The following is a 25,070-nucleotide window of genomic DNA, read 5'->3' on the forward strand; positions in this document are numbered from 1 at the left end:
TTCTTTCAGTGGTTGCCTTTTTTTTCTAAAATTTTTAGTTAGAGATTTTGTCTTTCATACATATCCATTTCTCTGCATTTAATATAAAATGGAAATATGCTTTTTTATTTTTACATGGTATCGTTATATGCTTCTGCAACTCCTTCAAAGTCAGTTCTATTTGTATAGAGAGCATAGATCATTACAGTTTTTCATCAGAATGCTCTCTCTAGCACGTAAGATGACCATTTAGCCACGTATTTTATTTCCTGTCCTTCGACCGGCTGATTTAGAAAGGTCATGACAAACTGGAGAAATAGTCTAGAATTAAACAAAAGACAGATAGAGATACAAAAATGATAGCAAGTATAAAAAATATAGAGGGACAGATTAAAGACATAATTGTTTAATCTGGAAAAGAAGAGAGAGAGCATGATAATGTTCAATTACATAAAAAGTAGCTGCAAAGAATAAGAGAATTCATCATTTTTCATATATTCTTGGCACAGGACAAAATAAATACTTCACTTAATATACTTACAAAGCTTATCAGACACCAGAAGAAAAGGAAGTGGTAGGAACTGTTGAGTATAGAGAAGACCTCTTTGGGAAATTGTGAATATATTAATTGGCATCTAATAAGAATGATTTGTGCCGCTCATCCTGCCTTTGGGAACAGCAATGGAACAGGAAACCTCTTAAGGTCTTTTCCTCCAACAGCACTACCAAAACTAACTGATTTCCCTGGTTTGTCCAGCTCCAGGCAATTCAAGCACTTTATCAAAATTGTCATAGACTCACCACACATTATTCTTGTAGAAAGAAGGCTGAATAACAGACAGGCCATTAGTTACTTACTTGATTTCACTGATAGGTACTTTCCTCTGTGCCAGCTGTTCCACCATGCCTTTTTCTTCTGAGGGCAGCAATACTAACAAAGCTTCACCACCTTCTTTGTATCTGATCAGAACAGATGGGGGAAAAAAAAAGAGAACTCAAGCAAACATGCAAAAGTTACATTTTTTTCTTGATGTTTTCAATAACCGGTGAGAATTTACATTTGCTTTCTTACAAGCAGCCCAAAGAACAGACAAAAATCCTCACTTAACAAAAGGAAAAGATGCAAATCAGTTAAGGGACTTGCCACTACCTATCTCCACTTGAGTTGATTTCAAAACTACTCCTAGAGTCCTAAACATCTGGGGTTACGACATGGATTCAGATCAGTGATCTTTTCTTCCCTCAATTTGAAATATTAGTGGCAACCAAATGGCACTTTATCAAAGCTTACTGCACTAGAAGATCCAGCTACTTGCATCCACCCTTTACTAACAGGCAAGGCTCAACACTGATAAAAACTGATTCTCCTTTTCATATACTGCAAGTCAAAGAACGGAAAAGAATAACTCCTCCTTGCATGTTCAATAAAAGTTACTCTTTTAACAGGTCACAGAGGCATCACTGAAAGAAAAGCACATGAACAGGAGCTCTTTCATTTACAGAAGCAGTTTCCAGGTGCAAAAGAAAAGATACAATCAGACTGATCAGATAAGAACAAGAACATATCTAGAATTCATTCTTCAGTGCACTTAACAGCTGTATCAAATGTAAATGAGCTGGTAATTACTCAAGATACATGGCTGGCAAAGACATAAAAATTCTGCTACTTTATTCTCAAAGCATCTTCTTGTTCACTTTCTTCTTGTGTAAGAAAATTTCAGTTCCTTCTTTTAGCAAATTTAGCGACTTAAGAATGCTCATGTAGAATAAAATATCCAATAGCATTAGTAAACAAACAACACAACAGTTATAAGTTCTACTGAAGAAGCAGTAATGATGAGCTTGCATGCATTATCAAAGTCTATATCTACTGTAACACATACACTGTTTTTTCATTTATATTTACATATTTATGTTCCTTCATTTATTATAAGAGTACAGATTGATAGGACAACATAACACAAAGTCCTTCATTAAGAAAAAAAAATCCAACTAAATTTCAGAAATATGCCAAAATTGGACAGAATCTGACAGATGAGAGCAATATGTAGGACAAAGTAAAACAAGATTGGTAAGTTACCACGTAGATCAGCTTTAAAATCCCTTTTCTAAAGAGGCCTGAGAGCACAGAAGGATGTTCTCAGGTGCACCAAACAAGAATCATACCATTAACTGACAAAAATCATTTCAGGTGGAATATAGGGAGCTCGCATTTCTCCAAGCATAAACAGTTGGCAAAAAGAGTACCGCAGAATTGTTTGAAAACTATAAACACTATCTGTCACAGCACAGTAAGCAATGCAAGCAGCAACAAAATCTGCAGTTAAAACAGTCTGACAGCTTTTATTACAGCTTTCTGCTTTCATTTGATGAATTTGAAAAATCACAACAAAATGCTCTCGGATGCCTGGGATTTTTTTCCCCCCAGTGTTCTCTCTGTACATGATGGGTTTGGAAACTGACTTTTAAAGATAATTTACAAATGTTTAGTAGATGTTTTCATCATGGAATTTTAACCCTTACATTCTAGATTTTGCAATTTTACAAGGAAATAAAATTGATACCAGAGGAGAGTCTCTGTCACATACCAACATCATGTAAATTTGCTGGTTATACATGGATTGGTAACAGTACTTTGGTACCATACAAAAACTGTACTGACTTGATCCATTTCATCAGTAGACCTAAAATGTTCCTAATGCAGAAATATCAGCGCGTAAAATCTTTCTAAAAAATTGGTTCTAAAGCAACACATATGCTTGGTTTAAGGCAATTCATTATCTTTTCCAACAGCACAAGAGGATGTAAGTCACTGCTGACCAAATAACCTGTGAATGTTTAAGCTCTTTATATAATAGTATGTTGGTTGGTTGGGAATGACTTGCTTACACAGACCAAGTACACCTTTTAAGAAAGCTCTATATATTTCAAACCAACCAAATTTCACATGATATATCCACAAGGTGGGTGCCTGTCAGACACAGCCACTACCAGAACAAGAAATGAAATCCTGGAAAGCCACTGAACCTTAGACAATTTTGCATTTCATTGTAAAAACTGCTGATCATAATACTAAGAGAGCTAATTGTTCATCTAAAGAATCTTGGCTCTCAAAGCACTGCTAGAAAGAAGGACGAAAATATTCTCTTTTATCTACAAGACAGGAACATAGAGATAATACTACAGCCAATACCATCTCATTGCTTTAGAGTACAGAATAACACACAGTTCTGCTCTTCTCCTCAAAGCAGATGATACGAAAGGAAAGGATTCCACCAAAAGCTTTGTGAATGATCTGATATCTGGAAAGAATGTCTGTTTAGTCTCTCAACAATCTTCATCATTTGTCAAGAAGAAAAGTCTTGACTGTACTATATAAACCTCTACGAAGGATGATTTGTTCAGATTCCTTGAAGTTAGCCAAACACGTGAAGTGATCTGTGTAGTTTTGTTGCTTGTGGCATTTCTTATCGTGGAGTTTCTGACTTGGCATTCTTAAATTGTTTTGTTATCATATCTCTTTGATTCAGTGTGGAACACACTGTGAAGGGCCAGTGTCATACAAATCACAGAAGAAATATTCATCAAGGGTCAGAGTGCACAGATATCCTCTCTACAAGCCACAGACCCGAACTCTGGAATGATACATACAGGAAATATCATTCTACATTTGTTTTGTTTTTATAGCTTTCCTGCAGTATCCACAAGGGCACTCTGAAAACAGGATGTAGGACCACATAAACCTTCATTCTGAACCTTAAAAGGTGGTCTTGTGTTATTAGTGCTAAACTCATTATATGCTTAGTCAGTTGTCTTTTCAGAAAGTACAAATCCTAAAGGCACATCTCATAGATAATTCGCAAAAAGAAAACAAGAATTATATCTGGTATCTATGGACAACAACTATTTCGATGTTTACATTAAAACTTGCAAAGCCTTTACACAGACAAAATAGTAAGGCAGCTAAGTAAAGAAACAATCACATGAAAACAGACAGAAACATGACAGAGGTTTTCAAACACCTACTAAAAAAGAAAGAAAAAAAAAACCAAACCAACATAGAAAAATTTCTCAGAGCTATGCCTTCAGAAATTCCAAGGGACTGAAAGACATCTGGTAACTATTGATGCTGTGAAATCCTTTTCCTTAGATATTTTGGAAACATTCTCTTTTAAATGCCAATAGTTTAATGTATTTGAAGGAACAGTCTTTGCCCATTTTTATCCTAAGTGTGTGATTTAAAACAGACAGTTTAATAATAACACTGTTCTTCACAGCTAAAAATGAAAATTAATACATTACAGAATTAGTAAAGCTAAAAGCAAAACAAACTTAAGTACCATCTGGGAAGGTTTGTATCTGTTCATTATCCCCAGTGGACATTTAGGTAAGGAAAGCAAAATGCAGCCTATAAAAAAGCAGCTGTAGTTCAGCAGAGTATTATCTTATTTCTCAAAAAAGAAAAGAACAACCTCGTAATGTGCTAATCAGAAAATTATGGTGTTAAAGATAATTTTGAAAAGGGAGGCTGTGGTGAAAAATTTAAGTTTTCGAAAATGCTCTCTCAGTGTCTTTCATACTCCAAGCTTCTATTTTGGCAAGCTTAGGAAAGCACAAGCTACTAAAAACTGGCATAAACAATGACGAAAACTTAGATCTGCTCAAAATTTCTTTTCATCACAATGTCTAAAACATAAAAGAAAAGAACATTCCTCAATATCCTACGGGAATAAAATTCTCCACTAAAGTAAACAAAAAAACATTTCTGTAATTATTTTCAGCAGAGATAAAACCTTTAAACCTTTTCTAGATAATAATGCAGTGAAAAATTAATCTCAGCTACTGTAATTTTTCAGCAGGACTGCTCCTTCTGCAGATGAGTAGACATTAGGAGAAGTTCCCTCCATTCTTGCCAACTGCATCCTTCAAGCTAAAATTATCACCATTATGACCAAAACCAAACAACTGTCCTAAAATGCTAATTCACTCTGGTGATTTATTATTCACTAACTATGCACTTCAACTCTGTTGAAGAAAAGCAAATTAAAAACCTCAAAGTAATCAAACTTTCTTGGACTGTTTAGTAATTGATAATATTACTTATCTTGTCATCTCCTCAAGGTGACCAAGAAACTAGAGCAGGGACTCATCTCTGCATTGTGATTTTAACAGTCTCTACGATATATGACACAATTCATTCCAGTTCTATGGAAAATTGCATCTTACTTGAAGAAAGTCTTTGGGGGAAAAAAAATTCACATACTTCTAGTTCATATCTGTCTTATTTTCTAGCATCTTCTGGCTTCAGTACTTACGAAAAAGGTAAGTAACTTTTCTGCAACTCAATCTTTACTTACAAGCGAGGAAGTTCAGCACTATAAAGTAAAGGGTAGGAATGTTATATTTACACTGACTGCAGATGAGAAAAAGAAAGATGCTTACAATCAAGGGCAAGCACCAAAGGCAGGACAAGAAGGAAGTGGGATAAACTATTTAGGACAATGTAGTACTGGCTAATTAGAAGTAGAGAAAAACAGTTTAAAAATGTTGAGAACACCATTTCCATAGCAAAGAAACAGAAAGTGTTGCCAAATAGTTTCATTTCATATCAAAAAAATCAAATAAAGCACTAAAATCAAGAGGACAGTTTACTCACCATGACAGACTCTATCTTAAACTTCTGCTAAAAAACAATGAGCTGACAGCTGGTATCAAGCATGAAGAAGTATCATGGCAACAATCCAGTCAAGACAGGATGAGAAAAAAACGTTTTTCATACAAGCCAAATAGACACTCAACTATTGCCTAATCTAACCTATCTTAAGCAACCCTTGATCAGATCCAGTCAACAGCTGCATATACCCCTGCAATACTATTAAAGCAAACAATGCTACCATCATCCCAAAGGAAATAGATAAAATAGATAAATAATAGATAAAAATATACTGTGGTTATTAATCAATTTCCCCTTGCCACGCAGCTACAGTTGAGCTTGTTCTAGCTACATTCAGAGTAATTCTACATCCTTGCCATGATCATTGTAATGTACAGATCAGTCAAATGCACCACATTTTAGCTGTCAGTGACGTACAAGTTGCAGTGATACCAGAATAAAATAGGAATGGGAACCAACTGATTGATGGTCATCAGGCACCAGTGTTCTGCTCTAAGGCAGACATCCAGTAAAAAAAAAAGCATGGAGGGGAAACCGTAAGGATAACTTGCAGGGGTATACAGACCTTACAGGAAATGTTATACAGGTTGTCTTGAACAGATGTATTACGACGTTTCCCTAACATCTGTATTTCACAAGACATAAATTGATGCCAAATTTGAAGAGAGTTAAAGGCAGTATTTCTGCTTTGTTTGGCAAGAAAAAATAATCTATTTTAAAAACTGGCAAAGGAGAAAAGTGACATGATGAGATAATCATAAAATTTGGGGGAGGAGGGTTGCAAAGATAAAGGTACTTACATAACAGTTTCCTGAATTGGAATACTTCCCATTACAAGAAACACAATATAAATGAAGTGATAATGTTTCTGAAGATATTTACCACAAAGAAACATGCAGGAAACCGTAAGTATTAAAATTTTTTATACTTTAAAGGTCACACATCTACCACTATACTCAAAAAAAAGGTATTTTGGAGGGGTTTTTAATCTGTAACTTAAATGGGACTTTACTAAATTGTCTTGATTAAAGATCTAATTTTAGCCTAACTGGGACAGTATGGATAGCATCAACATATGCTGTCATCTCATCTGTCAAAAGACACAGAAGGAAATAAGGCACCCCTGCAAAACCTGTAAGCTCAAATCAAAGCTCATTCCCAAAAAGTCCTGCATTCCAAACAAACGAGCTACCTTCAGATACTTTAGCATTGCAGAAACTCGCCACAGTAGATCCCTTCAGAGAAAGGAAATTGGGCACCAAGGAAGCCAGATCAACTTCTCAACTGTCTCTTTCTCACTCAAATCAAAACTGGAGATTTACCAAAGCAACCAAGAGACTGTTATCCTTAAAACATTAAGGTCAGTAAGCTAAGCATTTGGAATAGCATGAAAACCAATGTGCATTGTAATACACTCTAATTATGTATTTTCTCTCTTCTTCCAATGGACCCTTTGTTCATCGTACATGGTTGCCAAGCAATTAATATCAAACTATTTAATAGTTATGTCAACTGTAAAGCCAAGTTATTTACCATAAAACACGATCATTTGTTCACTACACACCATTCATACTCTTCTCCAAACAGAAATATTCTGGACCACTTGATTTTGCAACAATAATGTTCTTTCAGACTTTGCATATCATTTTAGTTTCCATAAAGAATCCAGAATAAGACAATTCTATCATGTGGAAAAATTGACAAGCAAAATACTGTCCTAGTTAGGACAGCTGAGACCAGTTCATCGCTGGATGGGTGTAACCCAAAACTATGTATTCTATAGCCTTCCATGCCATTTCCCAGAAACTGTTTTCAGTAGACTATTTACACCCTCTGCCCAGAGCAGCCTGACTCCTCAGGCTACAAAGTAGGTGTTAAGAGGCCTTCGAGATAGAAGGGTGCCTCCCTGTTCCTCACACCCTTTGTGAAACTGCCCTCTCTGAGGGAAGGACTGAGCATTCCTGCCTGAACTGGAGAATATATAATCTTGGAGTCTTGGAACTTTTTTAACCACTTGTGGGATCCAGAGGAAGACTGCAGATCACGCTCTCAACCAAACTGCAGACGACCACTCTCGACTGGACTGCAACCACCACGTTTCAACCAGACTGCAACCACCACTCTCGACCGGACTGCAATCACCACTCTTGACCAGACTGCAACAGCACTCTCACCAACAGGTTTTCCCCTCTTCTTTTCCTTTGGACTCAGGGGGCCCAATGAACACCACTCTGTTCATGCCCCAGGGTGCTGGGTTATATATTTGGGTTTTGTGTGTTAAAACCAATTGTTTGTCTGTATAATCGTACCTATTGTATTATTTTATTAAATTGTTATTCTGATTTATAATCCCTCTTTTGAGTTGAGTCCATTTCCCCTGCTGGTTTACCTTTAAACCAGCACAAATACAAAAAGCAGCACAGACTCTGGTTTCTAGAGCAAAAATTTACCTCTGCAAAGACTGAAAAAACATGGCAGTGAATTGCTAGCTAATAAACTAGCAATCATGTCTAATATATGATGGATTAGAAAAAAAAGTTTGAGTCAAGTCTATTATTTCTAGCATGTAATTTATATTTAATTTTTAAATTAATTTCATTTTTTTAATAAAATAACTACAGTAGTGAAGGAAACATTTCATTGATGCAGGTATTTGTACTGTACTCCCTTAATGTAAAGGAACAATATAAAACATCTGTAAAAATATATCCAAAACATATCAAAATGGACAGTTTTATTCTGAGTAGATCTATTTCAATCTGATATACATACAAATAAATTTGTTCACCCACACACTCTCCTTCAACAAAGAGAAACTAATATCCATATCTACCTCTGAGGCCTTCCACAGAAATACAATAATTCATATTTTGTTTTAAAATTCAACTATTAAATCTGACTAGGTAAGCTACCATGTCTAAACATATTTCTTAAAAAAAGCACATTTTAGGTCTCCCATAGCAGGCTCAATTCAGACAAAACTTTGTTTCCAATTATATTACCTTCTGGGCCTTCTGACATGAGGAGGACTGGTGAAATCTAAGCTTCAAACCAAGAAAACATTATTTTTCCAAGTCAAGGAGCAAGAAAAGTTTTATCTACCGTTTATCATACCTTCTACACTGCCATTTTTCTTTCATATTATAGTAATGTGTTATTCTCTTTTTTAAATTAAAAATGAGCACAAAAAATAAGTGCATATTGGAATTTCTATCCCATCTACAGGATCAATTACCTCTTTTTGTAATAGATATTTTTCTTAAAACAACTAACCTTTAACAAGATATCTGTGTGCACTGTGAACTGAAACAGTGCTGTACCATCTACAGCAAGTCCTACCAAAGCAGACCAACAAAGAGACCAGAAAGTGTGTTTGCTGTTCACAGCTGAGCAAACACAGCTGACAGCCCACATTCACTGCTGGGTCCTTGATTCAGCCAGGGAGAAGAGCTCTTTCCCATGGGTTGTGGACAGTGTGACGTCCCACAGAGTATTTAAAACAAACAACAAAACGCGAATCGGCTTCAGTTTCTGGTTTTGCTTTAGGTCACTTCTAATGGTTTGTTCACTTCTGTTTCTCCATTGCGTAAACCTTAGTTCAGTATCCCCAAAAAATTATCAGTAAATACTGCTATTAAGTCAGAGATTGCTTCATAGTTTGTTTTTTCTTCTCCTCTGATCACTTAATATCCTTTTCCTTCTGCTGTCCAGACAGTAGTCCACTTATAGCTATTGCCAGGTTCCGAGAACCAACTGGGTTTTATTTGTACCACAAAACGACCATCCCCTTCATTCAGTCATACTGGGTCAGTGTCCCTGTTTGCTAGTCACAAGAAATAATGGTAGTTGCTCACCAATCTTGTCATGCTAGTGTTAGAATAAATTGAATTCAAAAAGGTCTTGGGAGGTTGTTGGATCCTCCAGCCTAGACTGGAAGCAATCTGTTTTCCACTGCAGCTGTCTCCACTCTACTGAGTTAAAATACATGTGGTTATTAATTTTTTATCACAGCTTACAATATTGCAGCTTCATGTCAGCAGGTAATAACTTCAGCCACTTAATTGTTCGGTGTAAAGGAACATTCATACTATTCCACTATTAAAAGAATTCTAACAGATAACACAGTGCCAGTCAGTATAACTGCAGCGTCACAGGCCACTGTAAAGAATGTAGCTAGGATACAGTGTTTAATTTTAGAGAATTTAATAATGTGAATTGCAAGTTAAATGTGGTGTCGACAATTTCTTGTGACCTCCACTACCAGCTATTTTTACTTAACTTGAGTTAGGATGATGACTTGACTGCAATATAATATGAGACGCTTAATACTGCATTTATTTTTAAAGAAACAACGGTAAAAGTGCTTCGGTGGGTCTTAAAATTAAAAAAAAAAAAGAAATACAGTCAAATAAAGAGCTGTCATCTTGGCAGTGCTGTTTATTCAGGACCCCAGACACATATCCCTGGGATGTTTTTCCCAAATTAAAAAAAAAAAAAAAAATCAAGCTTCCACCATTGAAAAAGGCATTATTAAGTCACTCACACTTTTAAATGCTTTATTGACACATTACTCTAAAGGCTTATTAGTCTCACTTCCATACATATAATGTGCAATTACTTAGGTAGAGCCCCAATGAACACTAAAGAGTTTCAAAGCATTATACTTCATGACAGAATATGATCATTCTATGACCTGCTCCTTTAACCTTTCCATAATTTGACATGTGCGTGTATTCTCTAGTACTCCCAAGGCATCAAAAAACCCATAGATCTTATAAGCCTTTATTCATACCTCTTTCTCTCTAATCATCATACCAGCCAGTACAAAGATGGCAGGTAACAGAGTATACTGCTTTGGGAAGATGGACTTCTATTATTCCATTTGTTTTCAGAGCATAATTTACTAAAAGGAAAAAAAGCATAGCAGAGCTAGACAGAACTTGCATGCCTGTATGCACACTATGTTTAACGACAACAATAAAACTACAATTACTTTCCTAAATCAGTTTAAGCACCTAAGAAACCTAACCAACTAGCCTGGATTAAATTTCATCAGAAGTCTGGGCCAGTCAGACCTAAATCTTATATATAGCTCTGGACACACTACAGATAAAAATTACAGAGCAAAAAGATTTATTCTGTTTAACATTCCACTGTCGGTGTATTTAAAAAAGATTCCTGACAGAAAAATCACTCAACTCAAGTAACAGTTCTTAATACTCTCCTCTGAAGGAAAAAAAAATTAAAAATTAAGTGGAGGGAGGAACACAATGCTACGAAAAAAAGAAATTAATTAATGATACGTGCCAGGATTAGGTACATCCAAAGTAGAAGATATATACACATGAATAAAAAGACAAAATAGACTTTCTGGTGTCTTGTCTCATCAGTGCAATCATGCCTGAAAGAAATATATCCCTATATGTTTTCCTCATGCCATAGAATTATGATTGAAAAAACAGTTGGGGAAAAAAGTGAGCATCAATGTGCTTCAAAAATTATTATCTTTTGCTGTCCCCTAGTGGCACTGTAACTTTGTTTCACAAAATTGACCAAAGAATACCTTCAACTACAGGCTTCATAGGTTACAGAATAGAAAGCATTAATAGAAATTAAGAAATGGAAGAAATTAGTTTTGCAGGCTATTGCTACAAGCAGCTTTTGTTTAGAATTTCTGAAACTAAAACCAACAGGAAAACATTTTGATCTAGTATTTTAAATCACAGACTTTTCAAAGAGAATGCATGGTAAAAACATAGTCAGAAATATTTATGGCACTGCCAATGATATTGTCAGTATTTTAGAATCTTACTGAACCAGTAGAGACTTTAAATAAATACTTTAAAAGCAGTTGGAAGAAACAGCTTCCAAACACTCCAATTCTAGCATACATTTCAACTTTACAGGAAAAAAACCAAACAATCAAACATCACTCAATACATGTCAACTCTACTACAAAGTAAAAGCATTACTGGACAACACCCAGATTTTCCTGATCTTACTTTACGATAAATCAAAAACGCAGGAGTTGCAATTTATGTTAAACAGGACAAAATACAAGTGAAATGCTACTTAGGGAACACAGTGGTCTGATCCACTTAAAAATAAACCATTATCTTTCATCTTAGATCAAGCTTTGCAAAACTGTAAAACAGATCTGGAAACATATCCATGATTGTTAGTCAAAGGTTTTTCAGCCCCATCCCCAACACAGTTTCTCTCCTGACTTTCATATTTACCTTTGTATCACAAAACAATTTTATTTCAAAAGTAAACAGTATGTGGCATCTCAGTTTTAATTACAGTTTAACACAGCCTCTAATTTAGCTGAGATATTTAATTTAGCTTTCATTCCATGCAATTATACACTGTCATAACCCGCGAAAAATTGCAATGATCTCTAACCTCATTAACAAGGACTACTAAACTGCAGTTCAGTTCATTTTTATCAAGTTTCTAGAAGAAACACAAGCTTCTCATACTAACTGCAGCTATTGAAAACAAGTGAAGCTTCCTACTCAACACTCAGATTTCACTGAGAAGTACATTCTCAATTATCCACATCTAAAACTGCATTAGCATATTTACTTAGTGTACAGTATTCACTCAAAATTATTAGACATCTGCCTTGTTTTATTTTCGAAGATTTATTTCATGCCATTAAGTTTCCTGAATGAATTTCTTTCCTCTTTCCAGGACTGCTTTACCTTAAAGATGGAGAAAGTCTGTATGTTTCTTCAAAATTAATACCCAGTATAGGTAGAACCTGCCTTGATGTTTGTATCAGATTAAGAAACAGAAAACACCCATGAAGCTCTTCCTACGAAAGGAATTTGTTTCACTATCAGTCACCATCCTGCCAGCTCAAACAACTTGCTTTGGTGCACTCCCAATTTCTGTAAGGTCTGCCTACTGAAAAATTCACGTAAAAGGAAATGTAAAACTACAGCCCGGTGAGGCATCCAGCACAGCCCCGGCCCATGAGACAGAATCTCTGACCCAATTTTCTGTCTAAATCTGTTCCTTGAGGAATCATAGAGGATTGTATTTAAGAGGCCACTGAAGACAGGCCCTTAAGGTTGCCATGCTAACATCCTCCTCAAGAGTGACACTTGAATAAAAGCCTTACGAAAAAAGGGAGATAGTTGTCTTTGTAGCTCTTCAGAGCTGTTTCCTTGCACTAAACTACTTACAATCGCTCTTCTCAGCTCCTAATGAGAATTGGGAAAAGGCCTGAGGATTACAACTCAGTTCTAACTCAGCGACATGGCTCAGGAAGAGCTCGACAAATCTCCTAGAAGCTGGCAATTAAACAGTGCCAAATATATTGTTTTCTTTCATGTGATGACAATATGCCATAAAGACAAAATTACAAGCCTTCTGCGGAAACCACGTGGGACTAAAAAAAAAAAAAAAAAGAAGAAGAAATAAAAAACACCACAGAATTTTAACTAAGGCTATATGCTTTTCTCTCAATTGGTGTGCATAAGATTACATCTAAATTTTAGTTTAGCAAAATAGGTAGGTGGTTTATCTAATTATATGTAACATTCACTGGTTTTGTTCATTGATAGGTTTTTTCAAAAGCATTTGAAAACTTATCATTCCCTTCTACTATAGCAGGTAGATCAGAAAATGGAAAGCACATGACAGAATGGGGCAGAAATGTTACCAAGTACAATAAAACACAGAACTTCCACATTTTGAAAGAGAGCTGGTATGGTCACCAAAATTTATAGCCTTCTGATCCATGAACACAGATCTCAAATTTCTATAATGTTGAAGTCCTACTCTAAGCAACTGCTCTGTCATTAGGTTTGACAGCCGCCAATATTGCAAACCCTACTACAAACAAATTAAATAATAAACAAGATACAATGCCAGGTCTTGCATTTCATCTTTCAGATAATTGCTTAAAGTTTTTGATTTACTGAATTATATGCAGTGACACCTCTTGTTTCTGTAAAAAATCTACTTCAGAGATCAAGGACCTGGTTTTCGACAGTGTAGCTGGGTAACTCCCTTCCATCATAAAGACTTAGTCACAAATATTTAAACTAAAGCTATGCCTAAGAATGTAATTCTACAAAAGACTTAGAAAATTAAAAATTTAACCTGTAATTAACATTATTTGATTCCTTGCTCCCCAAATTAAAATAAGGAAGAAATATTTCCATTCTTTTGAAGAGTCTTCAATGACACTAAGGAATTAGATCCACAGTCTAAAACCTTATTTAACTATAAATGTCAGTGGCAAAACAAGCTTTTCCACTCACAAATATGCTCAACTCAGCCTTTGAGGTAATCCTGCCAAGTACAAAAGGTTTTCCGTTTCCTCACTATTAATCTTCCCTGGTCAGATGAAACAAACAGGGACGTTTTTTGTCTGCTGTAGCAAGTCTCTGAAGCTAAGAAATCATTAAGTTAAATCACTGTTCTTAACTAATCAAATGGGGCTTTTAGTGATAACAGCCTTCTTCTTTGTTTCTAGTGAATCTTTAGCCAATTATCTCTCCCTACAGTGATCTAGTTTTAAACATTAAAATACTAATGAAAAGTGAAAACAAACCTGGCTGTTCTTCCCACTCTGTGGATGTATGTGTTTGCATCTTCTGGACAATCAAACTGAATGACCCAGTTCACTGCTGGAAAATCTGTGTAAAGAAAAAAATATGTCAATATTTAAGCTCAGTGTACTGAAAAACTTCCTATTCAAGAGCAATATATTATTTTGAAGCATTAATTCCTATAAGAACCATCATTTGGACTCATTTACAGTCATTGGGTTCAACCTCTGAAATAAAAATAAAATTAATTGCATGTATTAGCATACATAAACAATCATTCTCTTCAACAAAAAAAGTTAAAATTAATTGTGTCTTCATTTCCTAAATTATGACAGTGCAATGAATGGAACGTCATTTCACACTTGAGAAGAACAGACATGCTTTGGGTCACACAGATGATAAAACACCACTATATGTAATAAATAAATAACAATATCTGACCCACTTTTCACTCACACTATTAATATCCTACACCACTGAGATTTGAAGTCAGCTGTGGTGAGACAGCACTTCAGCTGTCACATACAGAAATACCACAGTCCCTCTCAAAGATGCAGGGGGGCAAGGCATGGGTGTGACCAAGACTGACAAAGAAGTCAACACTGACTGTGAATGATATTATTAATAAGCATTTTCTAACTGCTGTACTTCACGAAGCAGCAGCATGCTTTGCCCAGCACTAAGTTTGAGTTACTTCCTGACCAAGTCTGTAGCTATGCTGTATTCCACATTTATACCCACGCTCTAAAACCAACCAACCACACACAAATTAGATCCTCACTGGTGACATCTCAGTAGTATAGAAGTTTTGATAAAGTTTTCATTTCTGCCTTCATCTTTTAGAGTATCTTCCTTCCTTTTGTAGTATAATGACAAAACCTCACATTTTTGGACAACAGAGTTTGCTATCTGAAACAATAGGTGAACTCCTGAAAAGTCTTGTGTCATACCTAAATGCCTCCAAGTACTAAGAAAAAAAAAAAAGAAAAGAAAAAAGAAGTCCAAAGAAGTAAATCATAATTCAACAGGTAATGCCCAGATGTAAGAAACTCTTGGCTCAAAATAGATCCTATAAATATACTTGCTTTTACTCCCATCTATTTTTTTATCTCCTTACACAACACAGTCCTATATAAAGCCATTCATACTTGAGACATTAAAAGTTCTTTCCACATACTGGTAGGTTAGTAATTTTTCATATCCTTTGGAATAACCCACAGGATACAGGCATATCAGTAATATTTAAAACTGCTAAAATCTCGCCTTGTGGCATGCAGTAAGCAAATATATCACCATTTTCATACAACAAAAGTTTTTCTGGGACAAAAAGAAAAATTAAGCACAGATTAAGTGGGCCTCTTCAGTAAAGAAACAGCAGAACTCTAAGAAGCATCTCTCTTTTTTGAGTTACCCTAGTGAGCTCCTAATCAGACTACAGTTTCATTTTTCACAAATCAAGTTGGTCTTCAGAGTATAAAGTCTGATAAAGACTCAACAGGGTTAGGTGATCACTTTGTGAATAACTGCTTCTGTGGGTACATACCCAGACCACGAGCTGCAATATCTGTAGCGAAAAGTACCGCTGCCTTTTTCCGAACAAAGCAAGTGTAGACTTCCATCCTCTTCATCTGCTGCTGCTTGCCATGGAGTGCCAGTACAGGAAGACCAGGCTGAAGCTTACAGAAAACTCTGAACAGATATTGCACCTACCCAACAAATCAGGAGAGGGGGGAAATTACCATGCAATGTTAAACTTGTAAAGATCATATACAGTATACAGCAACTGACTTAGTACACCAAAATAAATGAACTTTTCTCCACATCATTGACAAGAGATGCTACTTTGAGACTTTGTCAACACACTCAGGTACTAAAGAAGATAAAAGAAGAAACCAGCTGTGGAAGGCATGCATTGGCATGCCTTTTGATGACATTTCCTAAAAGAAATCAGAGTATCTAACAGCAAGAATGACTTGGGACGTGACTAGTTAGGCTGTATGCAAGGGACCAAAGCACCAGAAGTCCACCAGAAGCACTGCTTTGAGGCAATACTGGAGGGGTGTTGTGTTCTATACTGCAACTCAAAGCAGTCTACAGTCTCAGTTTACTATTTCAAGCTTCAACAGCTTCTCTTACAAAATCAGCCTGTTTACTCTTACATACAGTACCTATGATGCAACACCTTTTTAGAGCAGACCGCTATGTAATATTATTTTAAGAAAATAGTTACAGAAACTGTGTCTATTGCAGGAACAGCTGCAGCTCAGAGAACTTCCGTACAACTAAGCCTACTGCTTCACTCTACTCACCAGTCAACTGCAGAACAACAAAAATATTTTAACCTCTTACACAAGTGGAAGAACGGCAATGAATATTTACTATACTATTGTATGTTGTAAAATACTTGATACATGCAGTAGTTACAAATACCTGCACCACATAAGCACATACAAGTAGCTTCAACAGAACAGTTCCGGGATATTTATACAAGGATTTGAAGGATTACTTCCTATGTAAGAAAAACCTATTGCTGTACTATTTCACAATCATAATTTCTCAAATAGGCAGGCTTAAAAGTTTGTAAAGAAACCAGGTACACCTCCTGAAATACTGTGTAAGCTAACTACAAAATGTGTCATGAGACAAAACCAACTGACCAATTGACAATAATTTTAGCATTAGTTTTTAAAAGCAGAGCATAAAAATGGCTGTCTCCAGAACCTTTTTCCCATTGAGTCTGGGTCACCGAATATCCAGAAGCCAGGCCCTGCATGACATGTCTGCAGGAGTAGGTGTTGTTTTGTTCCTCCAATTTCCTATTGCAAACTAGTCCAGAATCTCACCTCTCTGGTGCTTTGAAATCTACATTAATACCTTCATTTTATTCACTTTAAAATGCTGTGGGGGGAGGGGGAAGAAAAAGCCATACCTCTTTACAGCTTGCAAAAAACACAATGCTCTTCTTTTTCAAATGAGTTCTCAGGAAAGAGTATAACATGTTTACTTTTTGCTGAAGCTCACAGACAACGTAATTCTGATCCAAAGTTGCTGGGGTACTAAAAAAAAGAAAGAAAAACAAAACCAAAGCAAAACCACACCAAAAAGTATATTTAGATACATCTACGGAGATGCTTGACCTTTCTTTTAAGTCAAGAGTGTCTTATAGATACTCAGAAAAGAGGAGAAAAGAAAAGGAGTCAGTCTGGAAAGTTCCCCCACTTTGAGGAACAAGTCTTAGCAGCTCCACTTGAAAGCAACTCTTGAAAGATGAATCAATTTCCTTACTAAAAGCCAGTGAGGAGGCACAGATGACTTTTGACATTACTTCTAAATTCATTTACTACTAGCAAGGCAAACTCTTTCCATGTCTAAGCAGTGACATTCAAATTGCCTTGACTTACATGCAATTTTTTCTATTAGCCCTATTAAAGCATCATTTGTGCTTAAAGCAATGTCAAAGCAGAGTCTAATCATGCACGAAAAAAGAGCATTGATGTACTTCTACTGATTACCCTGACACGCAAGGTAACTTTCTAAAGCTCTGAATTGTCACCTTATCTCACATTTCTGCTCTTAATAAAACAACAAAAACTTCTTTGGCAAATTTGCCCTTGAAACACATCTAAATGCTCACCTCTTACAGTCCCTCTGCTTCACTCTAAACACACCAAAGGTATTCAAAATTACTTTTCTAAAGGTGGTCACTTGGGAGGATGAAATTACAAGAGACTCCTCCAGTTTTTATTCTGCTATTCAAGTTCAATAATGCCATAGCACTTTTCACTTTTTAAGTCTTTCGCAGGAAATTGCTTTCATAAGGCAGTAACCTTTTACTACTAAGGCAGTAAATTCTACAACACATTAATACTTTCCTTTTTTCTGTTTCAGTTTGTTACCTAAGTGCATTCTCCCAAATATTTAAAAAAATTAAATGTACTTAAAAACAGACTTCACAAAATATGTGAGATCTGTGAAACAGATGTAGAGTCAGCCCTCAAAATGAAGAATACGCATTAGGCTTATATATCCTCTTCTGCTAAGAAGATATTAGTCACAGACTTTTTTCTGGCAATCATGATTATTTCAGATGCCTTTGACAGTACTGCTGAAGGTATTTGCAGTACAATACAGAGATAATCAAATCAAATAGTTAAAACTCCCTCAAGATTCAATGTGGTTCTGCTGTGCATTTTCCTGATGATTTCTTGTTTGCTCTTGGAAAAGCCATTTTTATCACAATGCTTCACCTTTCCCCTGTATTTTATATATGGAAATATACACATATTTCATAGAAGAGCAGAAAAATAATCATCCATGTTCATAAGCAATTTGACACCCAGATAATTGAGCCCACAGAAATGCAAAATAAATAACATGCTTCATTTCAATTTCAAAAGAAAATAACGTGCCAAAAAGCAATGTGTATAGTTTTTCATTTAGTGATACATTAAATTCTTTTAGCCTGGCAGATCACATACTTCGTTCCTAGCAAGGGCCTCCCATCCTGCTCCAAACTGTAAGGCATAACAAATTTATTTTGCGTGCAAAGGGCATGCAAGAAAGAACATCCAGCACGTCAGGAAGCCACAAGACTTACTGCACATGCACCACCACCACATGCTTTCTTCTGGGTACCTAATACTGAACACACAAACAGGATTGCTGCCATTCTGCATTTTCCCACTAGCACAGCATTTCCTTGGAAAGCCAGATTTATAAACGGCACACAGACAAGCTGTGTTTGTGCAACAGACGTGGTGGTTGTGCATAGCAAGTATGCACATGCAGGAGGCAAGGAAGCCAAACAACAAAAAAGGAGCAATTCAGAACTGAGTGCTGCTAGGACACTACTCCATTCAGGCTATAATCCACTCTGGTGCTTCCTCGCAAGGAAAAAAATGTCCCGTTTGAGAAGCTGCCTGAGGAGACAGGAGACAAGCACAGGTTCAGCCTCCCTGTAATGATTCAGTCAGAACTAGTCCCCTCTTATCTGGAAACTTCTTGCTTTCAGGGAAACACACAGCAGACACTGCAGAAAGGAGGAGGATGCAAAAAAAACCTTCTGATTCAGGAAACTGACAGTCAGAGAAGCAGTTAAGTAGAACCACTATCTGCTTAACCCCTCAGAAAAAAAAAATAGCCCAACATACCTGAATTTGGCCTTCTCATGAACCCAAACATATTCTGGATCTTTCAGACTCAGACGTGCAAGATCCTTCACTGATTTTGTTTGTGTTGCAGAAAAAAGCAAGGTCTGGCGTTTCTTAGGTAGATTCTCTATGATTGCATTCATTGTATCAGCAAACCCCATGTCTAGAATTCTATCAGCTTCATCAAGAACTTGATTGAGGGATAAAGTTGAGAAAATCTGGTTTTAGATTTAATTATTTAAAAAAACCCTACATTAAATCTATATAGTACAAAATTCCATCTGTACTTAAACTGCAGAGATGAACTTAATTCCTGTATATAACAGGATTCTCTTTAGATATTTGTGTATTTCATAAAATGTTTTTAAAACAACCTGCAATAGAAATCATAGCATTTCCCATAATCTATGCACTACAGCCCTGTTTCACACACCGAAGCAAGAAGTTTAGTATTTCAAGTAAACAGCTCAGCAATTTGTAAACCGACTCCCTTTCCTATGGCTGAAATAAAAGCACAGAACATAAAACAGTGCTGTACTCTTCATGACAGAGCAAAACAACCTCTCCTAAGTTAAATTTACCATTGAAATACAGGATATAAACCGAGTAGCACAGAGACAAAGCCTTAAGAAAAGAGCCTACATTTAATGCAATTTTTGTCTGCCATGAATTGTACTAAGTGTAGCAAGCATAATTTCACATTTTATCAGCTTCATTAGCTTCTTAATTGCTTCTAAATTCCTGAAGTTATGCTAATGATTATGCAGTTCTTAGTGGCAGGCAAGCTTTTTCATTACACTGAAAATTTTTGTTCAGGTTGGAAGGATGTAAATGAACAGTGTTAACAATGCTAACAAAATATTAAAAGGAGCAGAAATCTGTCTTAAAATACAAAGAAAAATGTTTTCTAGAACTGGTCTAAAATACACACACTGCAATGAATATTCATTATAGATAGTTAATGATCATGTCAGGAAAAACACAGGAGCTATAGCCAGAAAGGAAAGTCTGGCTATATAAAGGATATAAAGATATAAAGGATTATATGAGACATTACATTTGTGCTTGAGTTCCTTACTAACTCACCTACTTGTCCTTATCACCCTAAGGAAAGCATGCTCAGCAACAGAGAAAGTACAAAGAAGAAAGTGGCTTTGCTGTTTTCTAATTTAATTTGGACATGTGTGAGCTTAAAAGCCATTTCATCTATATACCATGACAAGGATAAACTTTTTACCCAGAAAGTGCTCCATACAGTTATGAACTGTTACAAAATATTCCCAAATACTTGCAAGTACTTGAAAAACTTACTCAACATTTGCAGATCAGATGCATAGAAATATGAAGTTTCATCCATGTGTTGTAGAAGCCGTCCTGGAGTGCAAATTAGCATATTTATGTGGTGTATTCTTTCAGACTCTTCTTTCAGATCCTGAAAAGGAGTTAAACCAGCTTAGCTCTAGTTGTTCAAACTAGAAGCCCAGTACCAGACATGGTCAAATCAGCTTAACCTACTGATAATTTTTAGAAAGAACAGTTAAGGAGCAGCCTCTCCTCTTTCCACAGATACATTGCCATTTCTTCAGCATGCTCACACTTGCAGCCTAAGCAAAACGTTATTTCAGAATAATCTAAATTAAAAAGACAGTCCTGGAAGGCTTGGCAGGAAGGTCCATTCAGTCATGGAACCTGGGAAGACTGTAAATATTCAAAAGCTTCAAAAGACAGAGTACACACAGGAAAACAAGTGGGTTGCTGATATATTCCCATTAACTGCTCTCTTCCCTGAGTTTTTGATCCCAGGGTTTCCTTCCTAAACTAGTACTTAATATACTACTCAATTATGCTTCCATACAGCAAACTCCAAGAGAGGACACACCTTTCCTCCAATGACAAGACCAGCTGAGAACTCATGATTCTTTCCCACTTTACGCAGAACCTTGAAGGTTTGATATGCCAGTTCCCGGGTCGGCGATATTATCAGAACTCCCAGTCCATCAGCAGAAGTCCACTGTTGGCGATACAGGAGTTCCAAAGCCTGAAAACAATTAACATATTAACACTATAAAAATCTCAGAAGGAAAATATGTAACAACAAGTTTGTAACAAAAAGTGTCAGTTAAAAAAAGACAAAGCCACGTTAACTAAAGTAATGACATGAAGAAACATCAGTGTCCACTTCACATAGGTTGATTATATATAAATTTTAACTAATGGTAATGATACTTGCAGTAGCAAAGTTCTCCAGTACCAACCTATGACAGACAGTAATGGGTGGTAAAGCATAAATACTTTACTGCACAATTAATCCTACCCTGCTAAATTGTGGAAATTAGGCCTTAATCATTTACATGATGATTGAAATTAGTGTGGAAAACCATGAGAAATTTCCCTGCTCGTAAGGTTTTGTGGGAACCAGAAACAGAATGAGCAACTGCAAGAACATTAGCTATTGAAGCTTTAATTCTGGCTATAGGTTTGAAGCAGCACTATCCATGTTACATACAGAGTATTCCAATTAAAGTTGCAGCTCAGACAAGGATTATTCCTTCTCTTAGGAATTCACACTGCAGAAACACTGTCTTAGTCAGCTAATCCTAACACAAAGACTTTACAAGTATGAATATCTGAAGCCTTCTGGAATACTGAAAGCTATTACACATCCTTGTACAGTTAATTTTTTTTTCATTTTTCATCTCTTCCGCTCCTCTTTTAGCACTCTTCCTCTCTAAAATTGTTTTAAAATAAGGTTTGTAAAACAAAGTACTTCTACTCTTAGATTAAGTAACTGAGCAATCTCACTTGTTTCTCAAATTCACAAGACTATCTTTTGAACCCTCCTACATTTTTTATTCTTCACTAGTAAAAAATACTTTTTTAAAAAACAGCATAAAGCATAAATCTTCTCAACTACAGCAAGTATTCAAAGAATTTTCTACTGTTCTCACAGTTAGTGATAAAATAGGTTCCAAAGAAATTTATGCTTAGAAAAATGCAAGTAACGTTTAAAACAAAGTAACTCCATAATCAAAACATTTATTTTTCCCTTCATATAAAAATAGTATGATGGGATTTGTATCCACTTATATGTGCACTTTTAGCACACGTCTCAATTATATTTTCAGCACAAAGAAATGAAATGCATTTCATGATGTATTGAGTAAAACTGTCAAACACATATATCCATGACAAGGGTTTTCATCCAGTTTTTCCCAGAAGCAATTTCAAAGTTCACAAAAGACAAGGAAATGGAAGTCCACAATCACTAAGGTTAAGTTTGCTATATAAGGTCCAAATTCTTACATTTTAAAGGAGTGAAAACCACTCATCTAAAAAAAATTCTAAGGAACTGAAGAAAATTCACCATTCTACTTCATATACTTAGTTTTCAGAATTGAACAACTAGAGTTGCACCAGGAAACATTCCTGAGAGAAAAACAAAGCACTTGCTAAATCACACGGGGTCTACTCATGTAAGGACTAAAATGAAACTTCTAAGTCTCAGAATATTCCTATTGCCAAAAACACGCTTCTTTCAGGACCTCAAGCAGCTTTATTAAATTGGTATCTTGGCTTTCTTAGAACACTTAGATCAGCTGAATTGTAACTTTTCTCTCAGGATCTATTAACCTAAGCTGTCTGACGTCAATACTTCATGGATAACTTGGTTTGAGTACAAATGGAAGGATATAAATTACTTACTGGAACAATAAAAGCCAAGGTTTTGCCTGATCCAGTCTTTGCAGCTCCAAGTACATCTTTACCTTGTAAAGCCAAACCTATGGTTTGCCTCTGTATCTCTGTTACCACACGATACTGAGCTTCCTGCAGTCCTAGTATGTGCAGCGTGGGAAGAGAAGAGAGAGTGTGGGAGGGGAAGAGGAATAAAAAAAAAAGAAAGAAAAAAACTTCATTTAGTTTTGTATGGCCCAAGACTCTATTCCTCTGTTTAGAAAATGCTGTACATAGCAACACTTATCTAAAACTTAATTTAAAGCAAAAAAAAACATTCAGATGCAGATAAATAATACTTTCTTTTTTACTTACATTATTTTCTAAAGAAAACTTCCATACTCACCTTTTAGGGTTTTTCTTGACAATGGAAAATCTGAAAATCTTTGGATTTCACTTGCATTTATCTGAAAAAAATTAATTTTGATCAGTGCTTACAATCTAACCATAACAGAGAAATTAAACAGCATTCTTTAAGTTGGTGTTTACATAAATATGTAGTAGTTCAGTATGACCTGATCCAAGTCAGGCAATCTATACTAGTTTGACCTAAGCCAAACCACTGCTCTTCCAAAAGCTGTTCAGCAAGTAATAAGATATACTTGAATAACACAGGTTAATAGCACAATTTAAAGCTCAGATCATCATGAAATCACAGAACAATTTAGAGTGAAGAGAATCTCAGGAGGTCTCTCATCTCCACCTTATTAGAGCTTAGCTGTCCTTTCCGCATCTATATTTTCAGATCTCTAGAAGCAATGAGGATGAAGTGTATTCCAGTTGCTATATGAGACTGGACGTCACTAAAGCAGGTAAGTGTCCTGCAGGGTAAAGGCCTGGTAAACAAACACTTCAGGAAATAGCTCCAGATAAGAAAGATACCTCTACCACTCGAGTTCTCCATTTGGACTCTACGGTGCTAGCGTCTTTTGCATATGTTTAGTATTAGGTTATGTGATTAAAGATTAACAGCTGTGAACTCAAAGCCTTCGTAAGAACCAGTGGAACAGTGATGGGAAGGTGCCTCACAGACATTATCACTGCATACAGAGTTACAGCACCCTGACTCAGGTGTTCCCTGGGACCATTGGAGGAGAGGGGTCAGCTCAGGGTTCCTCGGTGAACTCCACCAAGGCACTAGTGGGGCTGCCCCCTCGCCAGAAGGCCCTGCAGAATGGCAGGGATCAGTGCCTGCAGGTACACAAGGCTCAGAGGGAGCAGGGCAGGGGGGGAAGCATTTGAGGACACTGGACAACCTCGTAGGGGGTGTTTTAAGGGGGCTGTAGGAATGTGTAAGACTTGTTATGGGATGTGTAGGGTAAGGATCAAAGACAGGGAAAAGAATGGATCAAGGTGGACTGGGGAGGAACCCACATGAGAAAATAGAGGCAAAAGGGGATAAAAAGGGGCTGGTCTGGGTGACAGCTGGCTGGTCAGTACACACTTCCCTGACTGAGCCCTGTACCTCATCAGTACAGCCTGCCCTACAGTCTTACTAAATATTTTTACATAATATCATTTATTTTATTAACAGTAATAACAATAAAAATAATTACTCTTACATTCTCTCCATTGACTTTCTTTGTGGGCACACTGTCTGTTCTAAGCCTGCGTGAGAGACCACCAGCTACCTTCAAGCTGGATGAGTGGACAGCAGCACTTGAGCCCAGTGCCGGTAACCGGAATGGGACCACAAACCTCAGAGGCTGGAGGGTGTCAGTGCCAGCACCTGGGAAAACTGGGGCCTGAGGTAGCTCTGGGGCTGGATAGCTAATGCCAGTTGTGAGTACATATTTCACTAGTGGATGTTAATCCTCATCAGACAGAGAGGAACAGCACCTGCCGCCCATATTTATTGTGTGCAAGCACTCTGTGTGTGTGCCAATAAAGGCACTGCTCTGTCTGTGTTCAGCTGTGGCTGGACATGTGTGTACCCAGGCACACCTACTGGGAAGATACACTCACCCT

General features: G+C 36.5%; 1 protein-coding gene across 1 annotated transcript in view; it reads right to left on the minus strand.

Annotated features, from left to right (window-relative positions):
• The window catches only part of DDX10 (DEAD-box helicase 10), a 160,023-nt gene that overhangs the window by 128,722 nt on the left and 6,231 nt on the right, over positions 1 to 25,070 (minus strand). The window contains exons 2-10 of the mRNA XM_051779818.1: positions 23,449 to 23,509; positions 23,073 to 23,203; positions 21,250 to 21,408; positions 20,682 to 20,802; positions 19,371 to 19,560; positions 17,150 to 17,276; positions 15,764 to 15,926; positions 14,223 to 14,307; positions 838 to 939 (exon numbers count right to left, since the gene is read on the minus strand). Coding sequence (XP_051635778.1) covers positions 838 to 939; positions 14,223 to 14,307; positions 15,764 to 15,926; positions 17,150 to 17,276; positions 19,371 to 19,560; positions 20,682 to 20,802; positions 21,250 to 21,408; positions 23,073 to 23,203; positions 23,449 to 23,509 — 1,139 coding nt within the window. The remainder of the gene's footprint in view (positions 1 to 837; positions 940 to 14,222; positions 14,308 to 15,763; positions 15,927 to 17,149; positions 17,277 to 19,370; positions 19,561 to 20,681; positions 20,803 to 21,249; positions 21,409 to 23,072; positions 23,204 to 23,448; positions 23,510 to 25,070) is intronic.

Source organism: Manacus candei, unplaced genomic scaffold, assembly GCF_025592945.1.
Source record: "Manacus candei isolate 608988 ecotype Guabito, Panama unplaced genomic scaffold, ASM2559294v1 h1tg000014l, whole genome shotgun sequence".
Classification (NCBI taxonomy): domain Eukaryota; kingdom Metazoa; phylum Chordata; class Aves; order Passeriformes; family Pipridae; genus Manacus; species Manacus candei.